The sequence below is a fragment of the Seriola aureovittata genome, chromosome 24, assembly GCF_021018895.1.
Source record: "Seriola aureovittata isolate HTS-2021-v1 ecotype China chromosome 24, ASM2101889v1, whole genome shotgun sequence".
In the NCBI taxonomy this organism is placed as follows: Eukaryota; Metazoa; Chordata; class Actinopteri; order Carangiformes; family Carangidae; genus Seriola; species Seriola aureovittata.
Genome location: NC_079387.1, coordinates 10,710,583 through 10,730,672, shown reverse-complemented (window position 1 = coordinate 10,730,672; position 20,090 = coordinate 10,710,583). Strand labels below are relative to the sequence as shown.

The 20,090-nt window shown below is 44.9% G+C and overlaps 2 protein-coding genes across 3 annotated transcripts in view; one reads left to right on the top strand and one right to left on the bottom strand.

Annotated features, from left to right (window-relative positions):
- Positions 1 to 3,308: 3,308 nt before the first annotated feature.
- Positions 3,309 to 12,438, top strand: desmb (desmin b). The gene is made up of 9 exons (XM_056370589.1): positions 3,309 to 3,925; positions 7,006 to 7,066; positions 7,389 to 7,484; positions 8,762 to 8,923; positions 9,158 to 9,283; positions 9,408 to 9,628; positions 9,944 to 9,987; positions 10,295 to 10,383; positions 12,298 to 12,438. Exons 1-9 carry the CDS (start codon positions 3,360 to 3,362, stop codon positions 12,337 to 12,339), a joined length of 1,407 nt encoding a protein of 468 aa, XP_056226564.1. The 5' UTR covers positions 3,309 to 3,359; the 3' UTR covers positions 12,340 to 12,438.
- An 813-nt stretch (positions 12,439 to 13,251) lies between these two features.
- The window catches only part of tmem198b (transmembrane protein 198b), an 18,202-nt gene continuing 11,363 nt past the window's right edge, over positions 13,252 to 20,090 (bottom strand). For both annotated transcript variants that reach the window (XM_056370599.1, XM_056370600.1), the window contains exons 2-5: positions 17,485 to 17,771; positions 16,815 to 17,396; positions 16,097 to 16,299; positions 13,252 to 15,698 (exon numbers count right to left, since the gene is read on the bottom strand). In XM_056370599.1, the coding sequence (XP_056226574.1) occupies positions 15,546 to 15,698; positions 16,097 to 16,299; positions 16,815 to 17,396; positions 17,485 to 17,641 (1,095 nt within the window). In that variant the 5' untranslated portion in view covers positions 17,642 to 17,771 and the 3' untranslated portion in view covers positions 13,252 to 15,545. The remainder of the gene's footprint in view (positions 15,699 to 16,096; positions 16,300 to 16,814; positions 17,397 to 17,484; positions 17,772 to 20,090) is intronic.

Here is a 20,090-nt window from a genome sequence, read left to right as displayed (position 1 = left end):
GATGGAAAAAGTTCGCCCACCTGGGTGTGTGGAATGGAGAGCTGTGATTGGTCAGCAGTTCTGAGGGGTCTGCAGGTGGAACAGGGGAGGAGCAGTTCAGAGATGTAACCTGGTGCCAGTACTTGCTTAAAATCAATTCTGTACCTCACTGGAAACCAGTGGAGAGAAACCAGCACAGACACAAGAGATACTTTAATGCTCCAAGTTGCACAAGTGCTGCACACAAAGTACACACAATATACTGTAAGTACACAATCCCCATGTGCACTCAGAGTACACGCTATTCCTGAATGATAAATGAATAACATACAACATTCATAATAATAAATAACTGCAGAAATCTGTGAGATGATGAACAGGAAAGTCTTGGTCATAGCTCCATCATTGTCCGACTTGTATCGGGTTGGAGACACACAGTTGTTTCAGCAACTAAAAACTGGGCATTTTAATTATAACAGTGGAAATATTTGGTCTGAACTCTTTTACATGGAACTTCTGTGTTTGTGTTGGACACCACACATCCACCACTATCACTATAAATCACTGTGGAGAGCAACAACTAAACGCCTCAAATGTTCCTTATGTGGACTGTTTGCATTTAGAAAAAACAAGCCAGAATCTAATGGCAGACAATGTTGAGATTCTTCTAATCCCAATAAGGAGAAATGATCAGTAACGCAGCCAGAGTGTAAAACTGTTTGGAATCAATTAATGAATCAATGGTTTGGTTTTATTTAAAGACCTCGCTGTCACTTCCTGACTCACTCATGTTAGTTTACAGCCATTTATCACCGTATCACTCCACCGGCCTTATATAGTCCTAAACACTGAGGGAGGAGGAGGAGGAGGAGGAGGAGGAGGAGGAGGGAGGATGAAGCAGGGGGAGACAGAGAGGAGGAGGGAGAAAGAGGACGATGAAGAGATGTTTGCTTCAGCTGTCAGCTCGCGTCGTCTCCCAGGAAGCCCAGGAGGATGAGAGTGCGCACACACACACACACACACACACACACACACACACACACACACACACACACACACACACACACACACACACACACACACGCACACACACACACACACACACACACACACTATTAATAGACATGAGAGCAACAGGCTGCAGCGGAGGAGCAGCAGTGGGAGTGTTGGACATACTGGGATCATATGGGAACAGAAACCAGTGTCTGCTCTGTAATTACAGCGGCGGCTCATGATCAGAACTGTGGTCCAACAGAGTAAAGGGACTGTTTTTTTCTGCAGACGGGTTAACAGAAATGTTTCTATAGATAATAGATAATCAATATTTAAACAATCAATATTTTCAGCACCTCAAACTAAATTCAAGTCAACTCCACTGTCCCAAAACTAAAGGGGCAGCAGCCACCTGCATGAAAAGGTACCAATTTTGGGCGAATGGGCCGTTTAAAGGACACGTGACAGTGAACGCAACACAATGGAGAGCCACAGAATAAGGAGATTAAAATACTCATTTTATCAAAAATAAGTCAAATGCAATAATGCACTTAATAAAAAGGTTGTGACGCAGCACAATATGGACTCCACCTCCACCACCTTTCTGGGTAAACTCATGTTTGTGATTTTAGAATCGAGATCAACTGAAATCCACATTTTGAACAGATTAAATCTTCCCTTATTTTCTTGTGTATGTTTTAATGAGAGAATATTTTTTGTATAAAGATTAGATACATTAGCAGCTGTTTTTTTTAATCCTCTCAGTACAAAGTTTTGAATAAAATGATCTCACCAGTCTGTGTTTTAAACTGGTGTAAGTGTTTTCCCCTGTTAAACATATTTTCACCACAGTCTGTGTTGACTCAGAGCCTGTAGAGTCCAGATGTCAGCTGGCAGAGGGAAACCCTCCCTCTAAATCCACTTCACTGTCACACACCGAGGTGATATCATCATCAGTGGCACATATTGTTTGGGAGTGTGGGCTTTCTCCTGCAGGCACATGCTGTCCCTCTCGGTCTCTCAGGATGGGATAGTTTTCCTTTTTAAGGCAGGTTAGTCAGAGCTCTTCCCCCTCCGGCTGCTGTCATTAACAACCTGCCACCGCCTCACCATGTGAGGACGCCGCTGAGTTCTGAAAGCCACCGTCCTCGCATCCTCGCATTGTTATGTAATGAGATCACGGAGGCGTGATCGTCATCGCCTTCGAAGACGAGCCACATGAGCCTCTGCGGTTAAGTTTAGCGGTTGATAAGTTTCGGAAACAACTGTGGACGTGGTTAAAAAAAAAGTCTGACTGTCAACAGGAAACAGAAATCAACAGTGACCTCCACCCAAGGTCGAGTTCAGACCGCCACTACGACTGTGTTAAAATCAGGCGGCAACCCTGAAGTCCCAAAACCTGCAGTTCCTCTAACGACCACTAGAGTCTGGCTCCAACTGTCCGGGGGGGTGAATATTTATTTAACTCACTTGTTTACATTTTATTAAGGCTTAAATTGAGGGCGTGGCTTCTTTGAGTGACAGGTGGTTGAGCGTATGCGTGCATGCACCGAAGTCTCGGCTCCACACACGCCCCTCCCCTTTGACCATTTTTGGATTAGCTGGAAGTTTGGGGGCGGAGTCAGACACTGCCAACCAGGCGACAGTGAAGCAGCTCAATCTGAGCTCCAAAACCGCTCTTCAGAAAACTGTGGGTGACGTCACGTCCATCTTTAAAAAATCACCGAGACTTTTTTGCAGGATTCTCCGATTCTGCAAAAAAGTATTCTCATTTATTATTTTTCACTGCCACAAGGAGACCTCGTCCGAAAAATGTGAGGCAGTTTCAGACATAAACATGTGATTCTCCTGATCTTTCCTTATTAAAGTTACAATTTGTTTTGTAACTAAGTGATAAAATCCTTTTTGTTTTAGAGCGATTTAAACGTGTCGCCGCGTTTGAGTTGTTTAGTTCAAGTTTCAGCATCACAGATACTCGATGTAACGACTTCCAAGGTGTAAATGGACAAAACGATTCGATGCCAAAGAAGTTCAGAAAGTGGCAAAGAAAGAAATGGGAAGAGGAAGAGAGAAAGAAAGAGACATGGAAGGAGAAAAGAAAAGAGAGAGAATGAAAATTTGGAAAAAAAACAGAAAGGGAAAATGGAGGGAAAGTGAAGGGTAGATGGAGAAGAAGAAGAGGAGAGGGACGGTGACAGAGAGGAGGAGAAAGAGGGAAAAGAAAGATGAAAGAAAAGAGAGAGCGAGAGACACAGGGAGGGTAGTTCACAGGGAGGAGGGGGGTAGAAAGCGAGGGAGGGGGTAACTACAAATAGCCTGGGGCAGGAGGTTTTTCTTCAGTGCTCTTCTCTGCTGCAGCCCTCACCAGGATCTCTGTGTCCTCCAACATGGCCGCCTACAGCTCCTCCTCCTCCTACCGCCGCACCTTCGGCCACGGCACCTACGCCTCTCCTACCCTCAACCGCACGCTGCTGGGCCACAGCGCCGGCGGCAGCAGCGGGGGCCATGTCAGCTCCAGGGTCTATGAGGTGACCCGCAAGTCGACCCCGGCTTACCGGGTCTCCTCCGGCTACTACGGGGGCCCGATAACGTCGTCGAGGGCCTCCGTCGCACGCACCTACGCCGGCATGGGCGAGACCCTGGACTTCAGCCTGGCCGACGCCCTCAACCAGGAGTTCCTGACCACGCGGACCAACGAGAAGGTCGAGCTGCAGCACCTGAACGACCGCTTCGCCAGCTACATCGAGAAGGTGCGCTTCCTGGAGCAGCAGAACCAGGCGCTGACGGTGGAGGTGGAGCGCCTGCGCGGACGCGAGCCGACGCGCATCGCCGACCTGTACGAGGAGGAGATGAGCGAGCTGAGGAGGCAGGTGGAGATCCTGACCAATCAGAGGTCGCGCATTGATCTGGAGCGGGACAACCTCGCAGACGACCTGGACAAGCTCAAAATCAGGTGGGAGGGGCAAGAGGAGGTGTGTGTGTCTCTTTAAGAAGTGTGTGTGTGTCTCTTTAAGAAGTGTGTGTGTGTCTCTTTAAGAAGTGTGTGTGTCTCTTTAAGAAGAAGAGTGAATGTGTGTCAACTGGTTACAATGTTACTAGTTTGTGTGTGTGTGCGTGCGTGCGTGTGTGTGCGTGTGTGTGTGTGTGCGTGTGTGTGCGTGTGTGAGTGCGTGCGTGTGTGCGTGTGTGTGCGTGCGTGCGTGCGTGTGTGTGTGTGTGTGTGTGTGTGTGTGTGCGTGTGTGTGTGTGTGTGTGTGTGTGTGTGTGTGTGTGTGTGTGTGTGTGATAATACATGGTAGAAATGTGGTGTAAATGTGGTTAGAATCCGCAGACTCTCCACCTTCAGTTTCTCTCGTGAGATCGAACATGATTCACAGCCGGAGCGAAAACGCCTAAAAAATTTGGTTGAAACAACATTTCGATATTACAGAATTTTATTTATTCATTTTATTATCCATTTATCTACTGTTTTACTCACATATTGCACTATTTTATGAACCTGTAGACTTTGGTGAAGCACAATAAACAAACTGTGATTCAGGTGTGATATAAACACTTGAGTATCATGTAATATGCAAAAACCTTTCATTTAAGAAATAATGTAGAAATAGAGGAAATACTTTCAGACCTCAGAGGGTTAAAAAATGAAAATGCTGATTTTTGGCAGCAGTTCAACATGAACACAACAACAGATCTGAATAAACACGCAGCTGATTCACAGCGGCCACATGTGATGACACACAGACGTGTGAGTATCATCATGTATCTGCTGTTTGTTGTGGTGACACAAAGTATTTTTAAACCCGAGTGCTGGTGTTTTTATTTACAGTGTAACGTAGGAAGCTGAAGCTTATGTAACAATGATGCCTGAAGCAAACACAAACTTTACCCATAGACATGTAATATATGTTCATATACTGAACTTCCATACATGAAGTATATATAAAATAAAAACATATATGTAATAATTATATAAAACCTATTTGAAATTGGAGTAATTCTCCTATATTGACATTTATGTTCAGTTTATGTATGTATGATTATATATTAGACAAATTAAATTAAAAATTAAATGAATGAGAAATTACTAAGAACACATACATAATCATATAGAAATTTTAATCGTATGTCATTTTTAATATTAAAAAATCATCAGATAGATAATTGTAATATATGTACAGACCCTAACATTTATATATCGTCATACATCCAGAGGTTTTATACACACTGTGCTAATTTTGGGTTGTGAAAAGGATATAAAAATCATTTCTACATCCAAAGACGAAGGAGATTGAGGATGACTCAGTGACGCAGTGGGAGGAGAATTTAAACAAGCTGAGGTTCAGCTGGTGAGAGACTGAAGCAGAGGAATCACCTGACACAGCGAAAACTACAGCGTTACCTTTCAATCTGAGAAACAGCAAGTCAAACAAACATTACAGAAACGTATTTCTGTCCAGAGCAGAAGAAGAGGAAAGAACAACTTGAGTTATTTAAGATGATCAATATTTCCCTGTGTAGAATACTGCACACAGGAACATTCATGAAAGACATAATATGTCATTGTTCTGCATTAAAGCTCCATATCTGACACTTTTCCTGCGACGAGCAGCATCAGAGAAACTGATAATTCATCTGTGGGTAAATCCCATGATGCCTCGCTCCTTCGTGACATCACCAAACTCTTTTGTTACTGTTTTGATTGCGAGACGCTGAGTTTGGAGATTCCTGCACGACAATGAGATATTTCCATTTGATGTTATTTTACAAGATAAATAACGTCCTTTTTTAAAATACTAAACAACAGTGCATAAAGCAGGTAAATGTGCCGCCTCTTCATTAACATTTTAAAGCTAAATAACCTTATAATTCCTCTCGGATTGGTGTCACGCTGCATACAATACTTTTACTTTTTACTACTTGTTCCAAGTACATTTACTGATAAAACTTCAATCTTTGAAGGACTTTTACTTGTAACTGACTATTTTTCCCTTATTTTTATGTAATTTCTACTTATAATAAAGTAATAAATCTGAAACCTTCTTTCAATACTGATTAAAATGAGGTACAATTACTCCTGTTGTAGCAACAGTGATTATTAATGTAGTGGCTCTTTCATTAAGAAAAGTAAAGCTAAAGTGAAGCTTATTAATATTTTATATGATGTGTATGTTTGAAGCCGGGACTCGCTGATCTGGGATCATTTACTAGTCGAGGTCGTGCTGAAGTTCCTCTGAGCAACACACGAGTCGCAGACAGCGAAGACCAAATACAGATGAAGCTAAAGTCAAACACTCGTCTGCTGCTGATTTGAATGATGACTAATGTGTGTGTGTGTGTGTTACTGCACGAGCCTGACCAAAGTTAGAGCTCATCACACACACACACACACACACACACACCATGTTTACAGCGTCCTCTTCTATAAAAGGAGAGGAAAGAAGGATCTCTGATGATCTGTCCTTTCTCCTTCTCCCTGTGGTTTACGTCTCATGTGCCACTTTTATAGAGACTCAGCGAGGAGACAGCGCCATTTCAATTCAATATGAAATATTCACTGGAAGGTCTTTTACAGGGATTTACACAGTTCTCCCTCTTTATCTGAGGTTTTATCTCCTTTTATTGCCGTCAGGATTTTGTCCAAAGGTCGTTTTATTCAGACTCTGAATTTTCCGTCTCTTTCATTAATCTCTTTGTTTCCTCAGTTCATTCTGATTTAAAGATGTTTTTCTGGCGTCATAAATAAAACAAGCATGTGTTCACCGCTTAAGAGGATTACAATGTCATCTGGAATCACATCAATAAATGTGCTGTTTCTCTTCAGATTCTTATTAAACAGTTAAATCACGGTGGGTGTTTTTTATAATAACGTATAATAACTGTGTGTTTAGATTTCACTTCTTTCAGGGCAAAAAAAGAAAGAAATGATTCAGCGTTTGGACTTCTTGGTGGCTGCAGGTCCATAATATACATGTTTATAGTGTCAGTGATTAATGATGGAAACTCGTTATCTGCTCCTCCCTCGTCCTCCAGACTCCAGGACGAGATTCTCCAGAAAGAGGAAGCAGAGAACAACCTGGCTGCTTTCAGGGCGGTGAGTCCTGCACATCACATGACTGTTTATATATATATACAGTTTATATACAGTTTATATATATATATGTTGTATATATATATATATAAGTTACATTTTCTCAGAACTAGAGAAAATAAACACTGTCTTTAAATATAATAGAACAGCACTGTTAATATGAAGTCTTTACACCAGCTCCTTCTTGTAGGTTCATGCATCCACTAACAACTCGTACTTAATGAAATTTGATCAATATTTTTTCATCATACAGTTATAGTTAAAGATGCCAACTTCTAATAATAATACCATGTGTCTGATTGACTGATTGAGCGAACCTCCTCAGGACGTGGACGCCGCCACTCTGGCTCGTCTGGACCTGGAGAGACGCATCGAGACGCTGCAGGAGGAGATCGCCTTCCTGAAGAAGATCCACGAAGAGGTTCCTCCTCCTTCTTCTTCTTCTTCTTCTTCTTCTTCTGTCTCTCTGGTCACACAGCGCTCTGTTGACAGGACATCAGCACTTTAAAGCAGCAGATCTTTGCATTACACGTGCAAATAACATTTGTTGGAGGTATTTGGTAAATTAAGGGAACAAATGATTATTTGAGGGAAGGAATTAGATTATTCACTGATGGATTTGAGGGATAAAACAAATCTCAGTAACTAACCTGCCTCTTCTCTGACTGTGCTGCAGGTGACCTGTCTGTCTGTTAGCATCTGCTGTTACATCTGTGTGTGTGTGTGTGTGTGTGTGAGAGAGAGAGGCTTGGTGAAGTACAGCTACAGTTTCAGCGTGTGTGTTGGCAGCAGGCCTGAGCAGAGCTGCAGCAGATGTCTGGCTAAAATTACTCTGTGTACCAGCAGTGGACGTCAACTGTGTCTGAACAGCAGAGGCTTGTCAGCTTAGATACGCGTGTGTGTGTGTGTGTGTGTGTGTGTGTGTGTGTGTGTGTGTGTGTGTTTGCTACATGATGCCAAAGCCAAGCGGTTGCTGTGGCATTAGTAGAGTGATTACTGGTGTTTTAGAGGGCTGATATCAGATGGTCGACCACCAGTGCGTCACCAGGAGTGATGCAGCTCAAGTGCCTCACGACCACGAGATGTTGGACTGACAACATCAAATCAAAAAAGCAGAGCGAGATAAAGTTGATTAAAAGTAAATTTAAAGGAGCTTTATTAAAGTTTTTGCTGTTGCTACATAGCTAACGTTAGCAACAGCAGCTGTTAGAGCGATGTGAGCTCAGCATCAGACTTCTTCTCCTGCGGTGAAGTTAGCATGCTAACCAGACGTAGCGCTGCTCAGAGGACGTGTTCACAACAAGCCGCTGCTCTGATCACTTTGATTCTGCTTCATTTAGCATTGAATTAGCTTGTTTTCATGTGTCCAAGGTGGTGCAGTTTTTTTCAGGTAGTCCTTAAATGCATCACACAGTAGCTGCCTCATTTAGCGCCGTACAAACAGAGGAAGTAGTCGAGGTATCCTGGGATTTAATTTGATAAAACGTGGAGCATTGATGCTCGCAATTGAGACGATTAGCAATTAGCTTTTTAGGATGTTAGCACCTGGCTCTTAGGGTGTTATTAATGGTTGCCATGGTAATTAGTAATTGGTTGCTACTTCCATTCCCACCTGGACATGTACACACACAGGTTTAACCCCACTCTGACCTGACCTCCCTCTTCCTCCTCCTCCTCCTCCTCCTCCTCCTCTTGCAGGAGATCCGTGAGCTGCAGACCCAGATGCAGGAGAGTCAGGTCCAGATCCAGATGGACATGTCCAAGCCAGACCTGACGGCGGCGCTGAGGGACATCAGAGCCCAGTACGAAGGCATCGCCGCCAAGAACATCTCGGAGGCCGAGGACTGGTATAAATCCAAGGTGAGAGAGAGACACACGGTTTTATAATGATTATTATTATTATTATTATTATTATTATTATTATTATTATTATTATTATTACTTCGTCGTCACAAAGCTGCTCAACAGTGATGTCACAGTGTCCTGGAGTATGCCTGTACATCACCAGAGGTCAGCAGAAACAAGATTTAAAGGTGACCTATCAGTGATGACAACAGCAGCAAAACACCTGAACTTTGACCTTTGACCCTGCAGGTGTCCGACCTGAACCAGGCGGTGAGCAAGAACAACGAGGCACTGAAGCAGGCCCGGCAGGAGACCATGGAGTTCAGACACCAGATCCAGTCCTACACCTGCGAGATCGACTCACTCAAAGGCAACGTACGTCTCTCTCACACACACACACACACACACACACACACACACACACACACACACACACACACACACACACACACACACACACTTTATAATCTAGCTCACCTCTTCCCTTTAATAAATCCAGAACGAGTCCCTGATGAGGCAGATGAGGGAGATGGAGGAGCGTCACGGACGCGAGGCCGGCGGTTTCCAGGACAACATCGCCCGGCTGGAGGCGGAGATCGCCAACATGAAGGACGAGATGGCGCGTCACCTCCGCGAATACCAGGACCTGCTCAACGTCAAGATGGCGCTGGACGTGGAGATCGCCACCTACAGGAAGCTGCTGGAAGGAGAGGAGAGCAGGTGACTCAAATTAAACAGCTGCACCAGATTGTTTTATATTTAACAAGCACAAAAAGCCTAAAAGATTAAAGTTAAAGTCAAGGCCTCTAATAATTAAATAAATTCTGATAAATTAAAATGAGTTAATAATGTGTGATAACTTGTTTGTGGAAAATTCCTGAAACTAAATAGATGAACTCATTTCAAATTGAAGACTAGATTTATTATTAATTTCCTGTTTTAATTGTGTGATTTTGTGTAAGTATAAAGGGTTTGATCGTAGAAGGTGTGTAAGAGTTAAATTAGCATTGATTTAAATTTGTTCTGTCCCTGCAGGATTGCCTTGCCTGTGCAGACCTACTCCACCCTGAGCTTCCGAGGTACGACCATATCCACTGTTACCTGAACACACCACTAGAGGACACACGCCTCTGTAACCAGCACATGGTCCGGAGTCTGTGACCCACAAGATAGTTCACCTGCACGTGTTTTTACAGCTGATTTATAGAGTTTTACATGATACATGGCATTATACCAACATTAGTGCATCAGAGGCGAAATGTGAGACATTAACAACAGCTAATTAGAATGTAAAAAGTTTAAATATGATATAAAATGTTGTGTAAAATGACACGTTGATGCTGATGATGATATTAATGTTGACGTTTTCTGTCTGTGTTGAAACAGAGACCAGCCCTGAACACCAGCAGCGAACCTCTGAGATGCATTCAAAGAAAACCGTTCTCATCAAGACCATCGAGACCCGCGACGGAGAGGTAACACACACACACACACACACACACACACACACACACACACACACACACACACACACACACACACACTTAGGAAATCTGGATCTGATATTTGATATTTGTTGTTACAAAACTGTTACAGAGGCTTTGTTTTATTTTGAAAAATGTCTGAAAATAAAAGTTATCTCATCTTTTAATAATCTAGTGAAATTAAACTGCCACTGTGGGTCGACAAGCGACACTTTAAAGAACTCGATTGTTCACATATTGATTTGTTTAATCCATTAGTTCTGATCCTAAACTAATGGGTTCATGTCTGCAGTGATCAATATTCAGACTGGGTCACTGTTCACTTTTAGTTTATTCTGCCCTGAACAGACAAAGAGTCTCATACTGAGGAAAAACACAATCTACATCTAATTTTTTGAAGTGGAGGGAGATAATAGCTCATATATATAAAGCTATACCTATAATTTCTGCTAATTTTCAAGCTAACTCAACTCATGACCTTTGACCTCTGCAGAATATCAGTAAATCATGATCTGTGAGGACTCAGCTGCATGACATTGTGGTGCCTTTTTTTTTTTCATCTCATTCAGAAGGAATTTGTGATTCTTCCAAGTAAACACATCAACACATGCAACAACTGGTTCAGCTAAACCGCACCGCATTCCCACGCACAGCATTCTGGGAAAACATGCTTTAACAAGTCGGGGCTGCAGCTTTATCAATAAAGAAACAACAGTTTGGCTCGGCCCACGTGCAGAATGCTGGGATTTTATCTCTTTGAAAAGAAGAAAGTATTTCAACACATTAAAACTTGCAGCTTATCAAATCATTTTTATCTGTGTGCAAATCCTGAAAAACTTATTTTCTTAGTACAAGTGCCAAACCGACAGAAATCAACTTGTTTTGAAAATGTCCCAGACATGAGGGCCTTTATCTTCAAAGAGGGAAGAATGAGGGAGGTCGCTGCACTATGGTTAAAAAAAAAAAGAAGTTATTTTAAATATGAAATTCAGAAAATACTCAAAAATGGGGAAGAATTTGAAACAATAAAACAGCAAGTCAGTTTCGCCTCAGGTCAACTTTCTTCTATTCCATTAGATGGCGGCTAGAACATAAACAAAGGCTAATTTAAACCCACAGTCACCAACAGAGGTGGTACAAAGATCATATGATCATCTTTTTGGGTAGAATCCACGAGCTTTCTCATCATCTGCATTCTGGTTCCGCTCTGATTTTATTCTGAAAGTCCTAACCGGAAGTTGTGACTCATATCTTTCCGCTGCCTTGACGCTTCCAAAGAGCCTCAATATATAAACTATATTTCTGTCTCTGAGCTCGTTCATCCACAGTCACATATTATGCGTTTCCGACTGATTTACTGAACGTTTGTCAAACTAGCTACGTAACCTTTGGAACTTCCTTTCAGAATCTTTCAGAATAAAAGCTCACAATAGCTTGAAATAAAGCGTTGCTGCAAAAAACAAAAAAAACAACATTAAAGAGGACGTACTAAATTAACATCTTAACGCAATGCTGTACGTCACCAGCTAAAGCCTGCCGTTACACCGTCGCCTAGCAACCTTGACTACGACGTAATTTTTTAAACAAAATCTTGAGGTTTTAAGGCGCGTGGTTTTAACAGTTGGGCCGTTAGCTGCTGAACTGAGCTGAAACATAATACTTACATTTAAAAATGTAATCCTCAGGCTGTCTGTCGGCTTTCATTACCGTTACCATTAGCGCAATGAATCTTGGGATAGGTAAGGAAGGCTGCATTTAATGGGACAGTCTAGTCGCGCCGTTGTGACGCAATCAGTCTTCAAACGCAGCCGCCAAAGGAACCTGGGCAGGTTTACCTCCGTATAAAACAGTCCACAGTGTCACACTCACTCACTCACGTGTCTTTAATGTGTTTCCGTCCTCCAGGTCGTCAGCGAGTCGACGCAGCACCAGCATGACATCATGTAATCACCTGCAGAAGAAGAGAGGAGAACCTTCCCAAACAACAACAAAACAAACAACAACAACAACAAAAAAAAGATGCACAAATAAAACTCAGCAAAAAGACTTTACAAACTCATCTTTACTGTTCTTGTTTGAAAGTTATCAGGGTTTATTTATCTGTGCCTTCAAACATGTTACTGCACTTCAAAAAAATCTCCATGTTATCACGTCTTTTCTGTAATTAAATGATGGATTTTTCTACGGATTCTTCTCAGTAGAAATCAGATTATTTCAGTGTCTCTACATTAAAATAAGAGAATATAAAGTTGGTGAAGAAAAGAACTTGATTACAGACGTGATGCGATGGAGATTTTTGCAGTGCATCGCCAAAATATTCAATTTGTGCATCTGAAAGAGGTAAAAGCATTTCTAAATAACACAATCTGACGCTGCCTTTCACTTCACACTCTGCAATTTAAAGTTAAATGTCACAGGAAATCTGCAGCTGAGCAAATCCTCTGCTTTAACGTCTCAGTTTATGACCATTTTATTTAAATCACTAAAGTGTCAGAAATGCAGTAAACACATTCTTCTCTTGGCACATCTGGTGCTTTTCCTCAAGGTCAGGGTGACTGATGTTGTCCAATCAGGAGCTGCTGGAGAACGAGGTGGACTGTATGTGCCTGTGTTTGTCCTTATCAACAGGGGGATGTGGAGAAAAAGGAGAAGATGGAGGAGGAAGATTAAAAGGCGTCTGGAGATGCAGCGAGAGATAGAGGGAGAGGTTGTGCGAGGTAGAAAAGAAGCAGAGAGAGAGAGGGAGGGAGGGGGGGGTGTGACTTTCAGATAATATTCGCTAATAAAAGTGAAGTGGATTAATGTCACAGCTGATTGATGTCCATGTCCTTGTGTGAAAAGAGGAGTCTGACACGTTGGTGGTTTACAGGCCCATAGGAACACATGCTTTAATAATCATAGTCATAATCAGTTTAAATAAAGCATGGAGTTACTGGCCCACAGTGAAGACATTGCACTCTCCTTTACACAAATAAATAAATCAGCAAATAAATACATCCCACAGGAAAAGAACATGTCGCACAAAAGAAAAAGAAAAAGGTTTAAATTAAAAGAGAAAATGTAGAAATAACAAAAAGAAAGAAGAAGAAGTTAGTAAGTGCTGTGTTTTATGTACAAGTTTCACATCGATGCACGTGAGAAGGTGGGAGGCAAAACGAAGCCACGCGGGGCGGAGCAGAGAGGGATGGAGGGGTGCGATCATGCATTTCAGTTCACCGCGGAAGAATAAAAATGTAAACCCCCCCCTCCCCTCCCCCCGCCGCACATTTGTCTGCTTTTCCTTTAATTAAAAAAAACAAAAGGTAAAGATGTTTACAAAGCATTCACATCCTCAGTGTCCCCGAATAAAGAAAATCAATGCACATGATGGGAGGAGGCCACGAGTCCGCTGTCCTCACTCTGACCCTCTGAGACTTATTTACACTGACACCTGTTATTGAAGGTGCGTTCAAGGAGGCGCGTTAATTATAATTATTTATTTTTTTAAATGGTCACATTGTGGCGGGAAATTTGCTTTATTGCTTTACAGCACAGAAGAAGAAGAAGAAGGTGCTGGTCTGTCAGAGCACATGGAGATAAAAACGTGGCCGTGTCCCGGTTCGGACGCTGCATCTGAAGACAGATTACGTCACAGTGATGCGACTAGACTGTCCCGAAGGCTCCTACAAATGTGGCCTTCGTTTCCAGGGCAACCTATCCCAAGATTCATTGCGTGCCTGTAGTTAAAAATAATAAGGCAGCAAAAGACAAAGTACCGTACAACTGTGAAAACCAAAGGCCTTAAAGCCTCAAGTTTTTGTGTTTTTCTTCTTCTTGGTAAAAACCATTATGCTCCACGGAGAGATACTGTATATATACTGATTTTAATTTCAGTTAAACTTTAAATTTTAATCCACAAATTTCCTCCTAAGTTTGTTTCTGGATTATTTTATGGCTCAAAACAGGAAGAAGGTGCCGTCCTGCCTCCTCACCGGAGCTGATGACAGATGATGGAGCGAGTGCAACAACATGAATACAGCCGACAGTCTGCACTGCAGTGGAAATGTTAAATAATCTCAGACATATGTTTTTTTTCTGCACATGAAAATCTAAAATCCTCCTCCATGTGTGTCGGGCGACTCTCATGAGGTGCCAGTGTAAATATGACTCGCCAGCAAATCCTCCTCACATATCCAGGCATCTGTGAAGACAACGAGCCAACCACACGCCATGTTTTATACCCTGCTTGTTGTAGCCCCCCACCCCCCTCCCTCCTTTAAAAAAATCTTCCAGTGATCACACTTAATGTAAAAACAAGCCATCGATGGGAGATCTGCCAGTAACCCCCCTCCTGATGCTGTTGGTACAGTCCACGGAGGGGCAAGGCACCCGTTAAAACAGACTCCCCAGCCTTCAGAGAGAAGTGCTGCATCGTCCAGCACCAAGGATGACCAGGGTTCCCCCCTTTAAAAACAACAGTAAAGAGGATTGTTGTAGTCCGGATGGCACAGAGAGCGAATGAAGGATCCCAGTTTGCATCGAAGGGCCCCTCCTTCCCTTTAGACGAACGCCGTCGGGTCGTTAAGAGGCTGAGGATCTAGTTTCTTCAGCGTCAGCAGTAGAAACAGCTGAACCAGGGCAAAGTCGTATTTTGATTTTGTGTACGATGCCTGTGTTTGAACCTGAGGCGAGTCTGAAGCTCCGATCCCTGATGTGGTTTTGGCTTGAGATGGTGACTGACAGGTCGGTGCTGCTTCGGGTTTCCACGTGTGTGTGTGTGTGTGTGTGTGTGTGTGTGTGTGTGTGTGTGTGTAAGTGCATGCATGCATGTGTGCATCTGAATCTACGGAGAGACAGTGAAAAGAGGTCGAACAGACCTCTGCACCGCACTGACTCTCCAGCAGGCATCCACCAGGAGAGCAGAGCCTCATGATCTAAAACTGAATTAGTAAAGGGTTAAACGTGTTGCATTGTGGGTAAATCCAGCCCTCAACATATTCATTCTAATCCTCTTAGGGGTGGAGGCTAAACCCAGATTGTATTTAAACCTAGAATCTTTGCATTTAAACCCAGTGGTGGTTTGTTCTCGTACAGGCGTGGCCGACACCCCGCCCGGGTGGTGATTGTAGAGTCATGTTTCTCTCCCTGGTTTGTGGTGTGCTCAGGAGAGGTGGTCAGACCCGTAGCGAAGGTCCTGCTGCCCCAGCGAGGGGCGCCGTGGAGCCGCAGTCATATCCAACATCCACCACGGCGTGGGGTCCTCCAACCAGCCGCCCCGGGAAGGGCTGCGCCTGCACCTGCCGGTCTCTGAAGCTCTGGATGTAGCTCTGGGAAGAGAGACAGTTTGATTCACACAGGATCTGAACTCTGTAAAAAACGATTCATCTCTTCATCAGCTTCAAAATCTACTCGACTCACGTCTGGATCAACGGACAGAAACCAACCAGGATCACCTCCTCGTGGTCGTCTGCCTCCGACACGCTTTTTACTCATAATTGCTGTGTATTGGCTAAAAGGTGTTTTGTGAGGTCACCGTGACCTTGACCTTCGACCCCCAAAATCTAATCAGTTCATCCTTGATTCCTACTGAATGTTTGTGCTAAATTTGTTCTGTCAAGGCGTTACTGAGATATCGAATGAGTCCGACAACCTGAAAACAATATGGCCGCCGGCTCGGAGGAATAAAAACGACCCCAAACAAAACTACGTCATTAAGGTTCCTCACCGGTGACAGGACGTCGGTGTCGTAGCGGCGGATGGGGTTGGGCTTGCGGCGGTAGGCGGGCTCTGCGTGGAGCTGCTTGGCCTGGTGGTGATGGTGGGAGGAGGAGCCATGCTGCTGCTTCTTCTTCTTCTTGTTGCGGAAGCGGTCGTCTCGCTGACGGATCCGCATCACCTGCATCCTCCTCTGCTGCCGGCTGATGATCACTGCGGCACAGAAGCTCTGATTGGATTCATGCCTGACTTCCTCTCTACAGCTGATCAGTGAACACTCACTCTGCTCTAATCAAACTTTCCAGCAGCAGCTGGTGAAACGCTCAAACATCAGTCATGTGATACAGTCAGGTGACAGGAAGCAAACGATGTGGAACACCTTCAGTTTTCTACTTAAGGAAGGTTAAGGTTTAATATCTCCTTATCTGAGGGAGTTACTTAAGACTGTTGCAGTTAAGGAACGAAGTCACCAATCATCATCATCATCATCATCATCATCATCATCATCATCATTTTTGTGATTCCTTAAGAGAAGGAGAAAACCTTAAACACTTCAGTGAACACGAGGGAAACTCAAGGAAGAAACTAAAGGGTGTTTGGTGCAACTGGTTTTCTTACTCATCACAAAACCATTTCCCATCATGCCGTGCACACGCAGCTTTATGCTTTTAAAACAGTATAATAATACGACTGGTGTAAAGTTTCAGAGAAGCACCGGTTTTCCTCACCCTTGGTGTGGGAGTATCCCTCCGCGGTCACTTTCCACTGCACCATGACACCCAGCAGGGTGAGGGCAGGCCACACCCCCAGCACCACCCACGTCAGCCAACACACAGGCTTGCCGGGCGCCGCTTTCATCCGCTCGTACATGTACAACACGAGGGCGAAGAGCTCCACGAAGTAGTCCAACGCCACGGTGATGACGGCCGCGCCGAACACCGCCGTGGACAGCGTGGTGAAGAGCCGCTGCCACTGCAGGGTGAGCACGGCGAACAGCATGCCCAGGCCAAGCAGCACGCCCAGGGGCACCCAGACGGAGCGCGGCGGGCTGTCGGAAAGCTCCTCCATGCCCACCAGGGTGGCCACGGCCACCAGCAGGCCCAGCAGCAGGCCCACCATAAAGAGGCCCACGCTGCGAACCAGCATGGTGACCAGGCCGCAGAGCGTGCCGATGCCCAGGCCGATGCCCACCGAGGCCTCCACGCTCAGCTGGGTGTCCAGCACGCGCTCCTTGTAGCAGAGCATGAAGATGACGACGGAGCCGAACATCAGGCCCGTCAGGAACATCACCGCTTTGAAGCAGCGGTAGCCTGAAAGAAGACGAGGAAACACGACACCGTCAACAGAGCTGGAACTGGACGAGCGAAGGGAACCTCTTTACCTCAGTTTGTGACTCACCAAAGAAGCAGTAAATGATGCCGAACAGGCAGCACATGGAGCACACCACGGAGGGAACCACCTTGTAGCGGCCGGCCGAGTCCTCGCAGCCGTCCAGCCGCTCGGGGCTCAGCTCCTGGTCGGACTGGGCCAGCAGCGTCTCCAGGGAGGTCGTCATGGCGAACAGGAGGAGAGAGACGGAGGGAGAGAGGAGGCGGAGAGGAGCGATGGAGGAGGAGATGAGGTGATCAGGTGGGAGGCGAGGGACAGGGGAGGCTACGGAGCGCTGTCCAGCCGCATGGTTTCACCTGTGGACAGAGAAGAAGAAAACTTTCAAAATAAGTTTCCTGTTACACTAAATCTCCATAAGAATTAAAGTCAAGATGTTAAAGCTCCATATTTCCCACTTCCTGTGTTTTATTTTGAAGTGTTGATCCATAAGAAGATATATTTGTGGTTTTAAGAACCAAAAACCATCTCAGTGTAGTTTATATCTCCTTCGTTGTGACATCACAAAGTTGCAGAAGTCCTGACGGCTGGTTTTAAGGCTCAGTTTCTGAATACAGGCTGTGTGCATTTCTCTGTGATACTTTCACAGTATTAATATAGAAGCTAGAGCTGATCTATAATCACACTACACATGCACACAGACCTTTACACTGGAGGAGCTCTAAGATTGTGAGGTTGGTGGTGCGTTCAAGAAAGCTCCGACAATCAAGACAAAAAACTTCCAGCTTTATATTGTAAGAAACGATTATAATAAAACAAGATCTCTGCATGTTGGAATTAAACCGAACAGAAATCACTGTAAAAATTAAAGTCTGTCTGATTTAAACAAAATGAGCTCAACCATGAAAAACCAGCAGCATCATCCGCAGGATCAACATCAGCGCCAGCAACAAAAACCCCTTAATAACGTGCTGCAGTATAAAACAGATTTTGTTTAGTGTCCACACACACACACACACACACACACACACACAGTGTGGCATCCCCCTGATGGCGGAAACAGTGGATGATAATAATAGCTCAGATAACAGCGGGTGTTGGTGCCGGGTGGACGGGGGCGATCAGAGCCTGGCGTTTGATCATGAGGCGTTTAAGGAGAACGAGGAGCGTCGTCCTGCAGGCCGCTCGAGCACAAAGCAAACACATCACTGTGTCCCTACTTCCTGAGAGAGGTCTGTGTGTCTCTTATTCGTCTCTCTTTGGTTCACAAGTTGCCTCCGCTCACATTGTACTCACCCTTCCCTCCTTCCCTCCCTCCCTCCCTCGTTTCCTCTCCTGCAGCCTCATCTGTATTCCAGTGATGTCTTTTGTCCAAAGCAGCTGACTTTCTCCTTCTTCTTCTGTGTTATTCAGCATCTTTGTGTGTGTGTGTGTCTCCTTGTCACTCAACACACGCCACATAGAGGAAACTTGACTGTGTGGGATTATAGAACTCGGCCATTAATCTCATTTTATTTTCGAATATGATTTTTATCTTCCAACGATTATGAACCCCCCCCCCCCCACAAAAACCATCCCACCATCCACTTCCTGGTTACGTTAGCGACATACGAAGGAGCCCCTCAGAAATCTTTTAACTTATACTGTGTATAACTGGAAAAACTACATTTTTGTTGTGAAATCTGTTTTTTACTTTATGTTTTACAGTTTTTTTTTTTAAAGCTCATTAAATGCAGAATGAATAATCGTGATTTGGATTTTTGCCGTAGTGGAGCAGCCCTTTGGTTTGATATGGCATTTTATTCTTAAAGATCATGAAACTGTTGAGTGCTGGTTGGGACGTGGATTTACTGCAGCCGGCCGGATGATGAGTAAAAAATATTCTATAAAACACACAGTGCTGCAGAAAACTCAGACACCTTCAAAGTCTCCAGGATTTTCAAGACCTTTCAAGGAGACGCTGAGCTGCTGGACTGGACCGAGTCTGAAGAGACTGATCCGAGGAGGACGCTAACTCTTTGTCTTTCACCTCCTCCTCCTCCTCCCTCTCCTCCTCCTCCTCCCTCTCTTCCTCCTCCTCCCTCTCCTCCTCCCTCTCTCCTCCCCTCTCCTCCTCCCCTCTCCTCCTCCCCCCTCTCTTCCTCCCTCTCCTCCTCCTCCTCCCTCTCCTCCTCCTCCTCCCTCTCTTCCTCCTCCTCCCTCTCCTCTTCCTCCTCCTCCCTCTCCTCCTCCTCCTCCCTCTCCTCTTCCTCCTCCCTCTCCTCCTCCCTCTCCTCCTCCCTCTCCTCCTCCTCCTCCCTCTCCTTCCTCCTCCTCCTCTCCTCCTCCTCCTCCTCCTCCTCCTCCCTCTCCTTCCCCTCCTCCTCCTCCCTCTCTTCCTCCTCCTCCCTCTCCTCTCTCCTCCTCCTCTCCCTCTCCTCCTCCTCTCCCTCTCCTCCTCTCCTCCTCCCTCTCCTCCTCCTCCTCCCTCTCCTCCCTCCTCCTCCCTCTCCTCCTCCCTCTCCTCCTCCCTCTCCTCCTCCTCCTCCCTCCTCCCTCCTCCCTCTCTCCTCCTCCTCCTCTCCCTCTCCTCCTCCTCCCTCTCCTCCCCTCTCCTCCTCCCTCTCCTCCTCCCTCTCCTCCTCCTCCTCCTCCTCTCCTCCTCCTCCCTCTCCTCCCTCCTCCCCTCCTCCTCCCTC

Excerpts from the sequence above, each read along its gene's own strand:
- desmb (XM_056370589.1), top strand. The coding sequence starts at position 3,360 with ATGGCCGCCTACAGCTCCTCCTCCTCCTACCGCCGCACCTTCGGCCAC. Across the intron at positions 3,926-7,005 it reads CTGGACAAGCTCAAAATCAG|ACTCCAGGACGAGATTCTCC; the intron begins GTGGGAGGGGCA and ends CTCGTCCTCCAG. Across the intron at positions 8,924-9,157 it reads AGGACTGGTATAAATCCAAG|GTGTCCGACCTGAACCAGGC; the intron begins GTGAGAGAGAGA and ends TTGACCCTGCAG.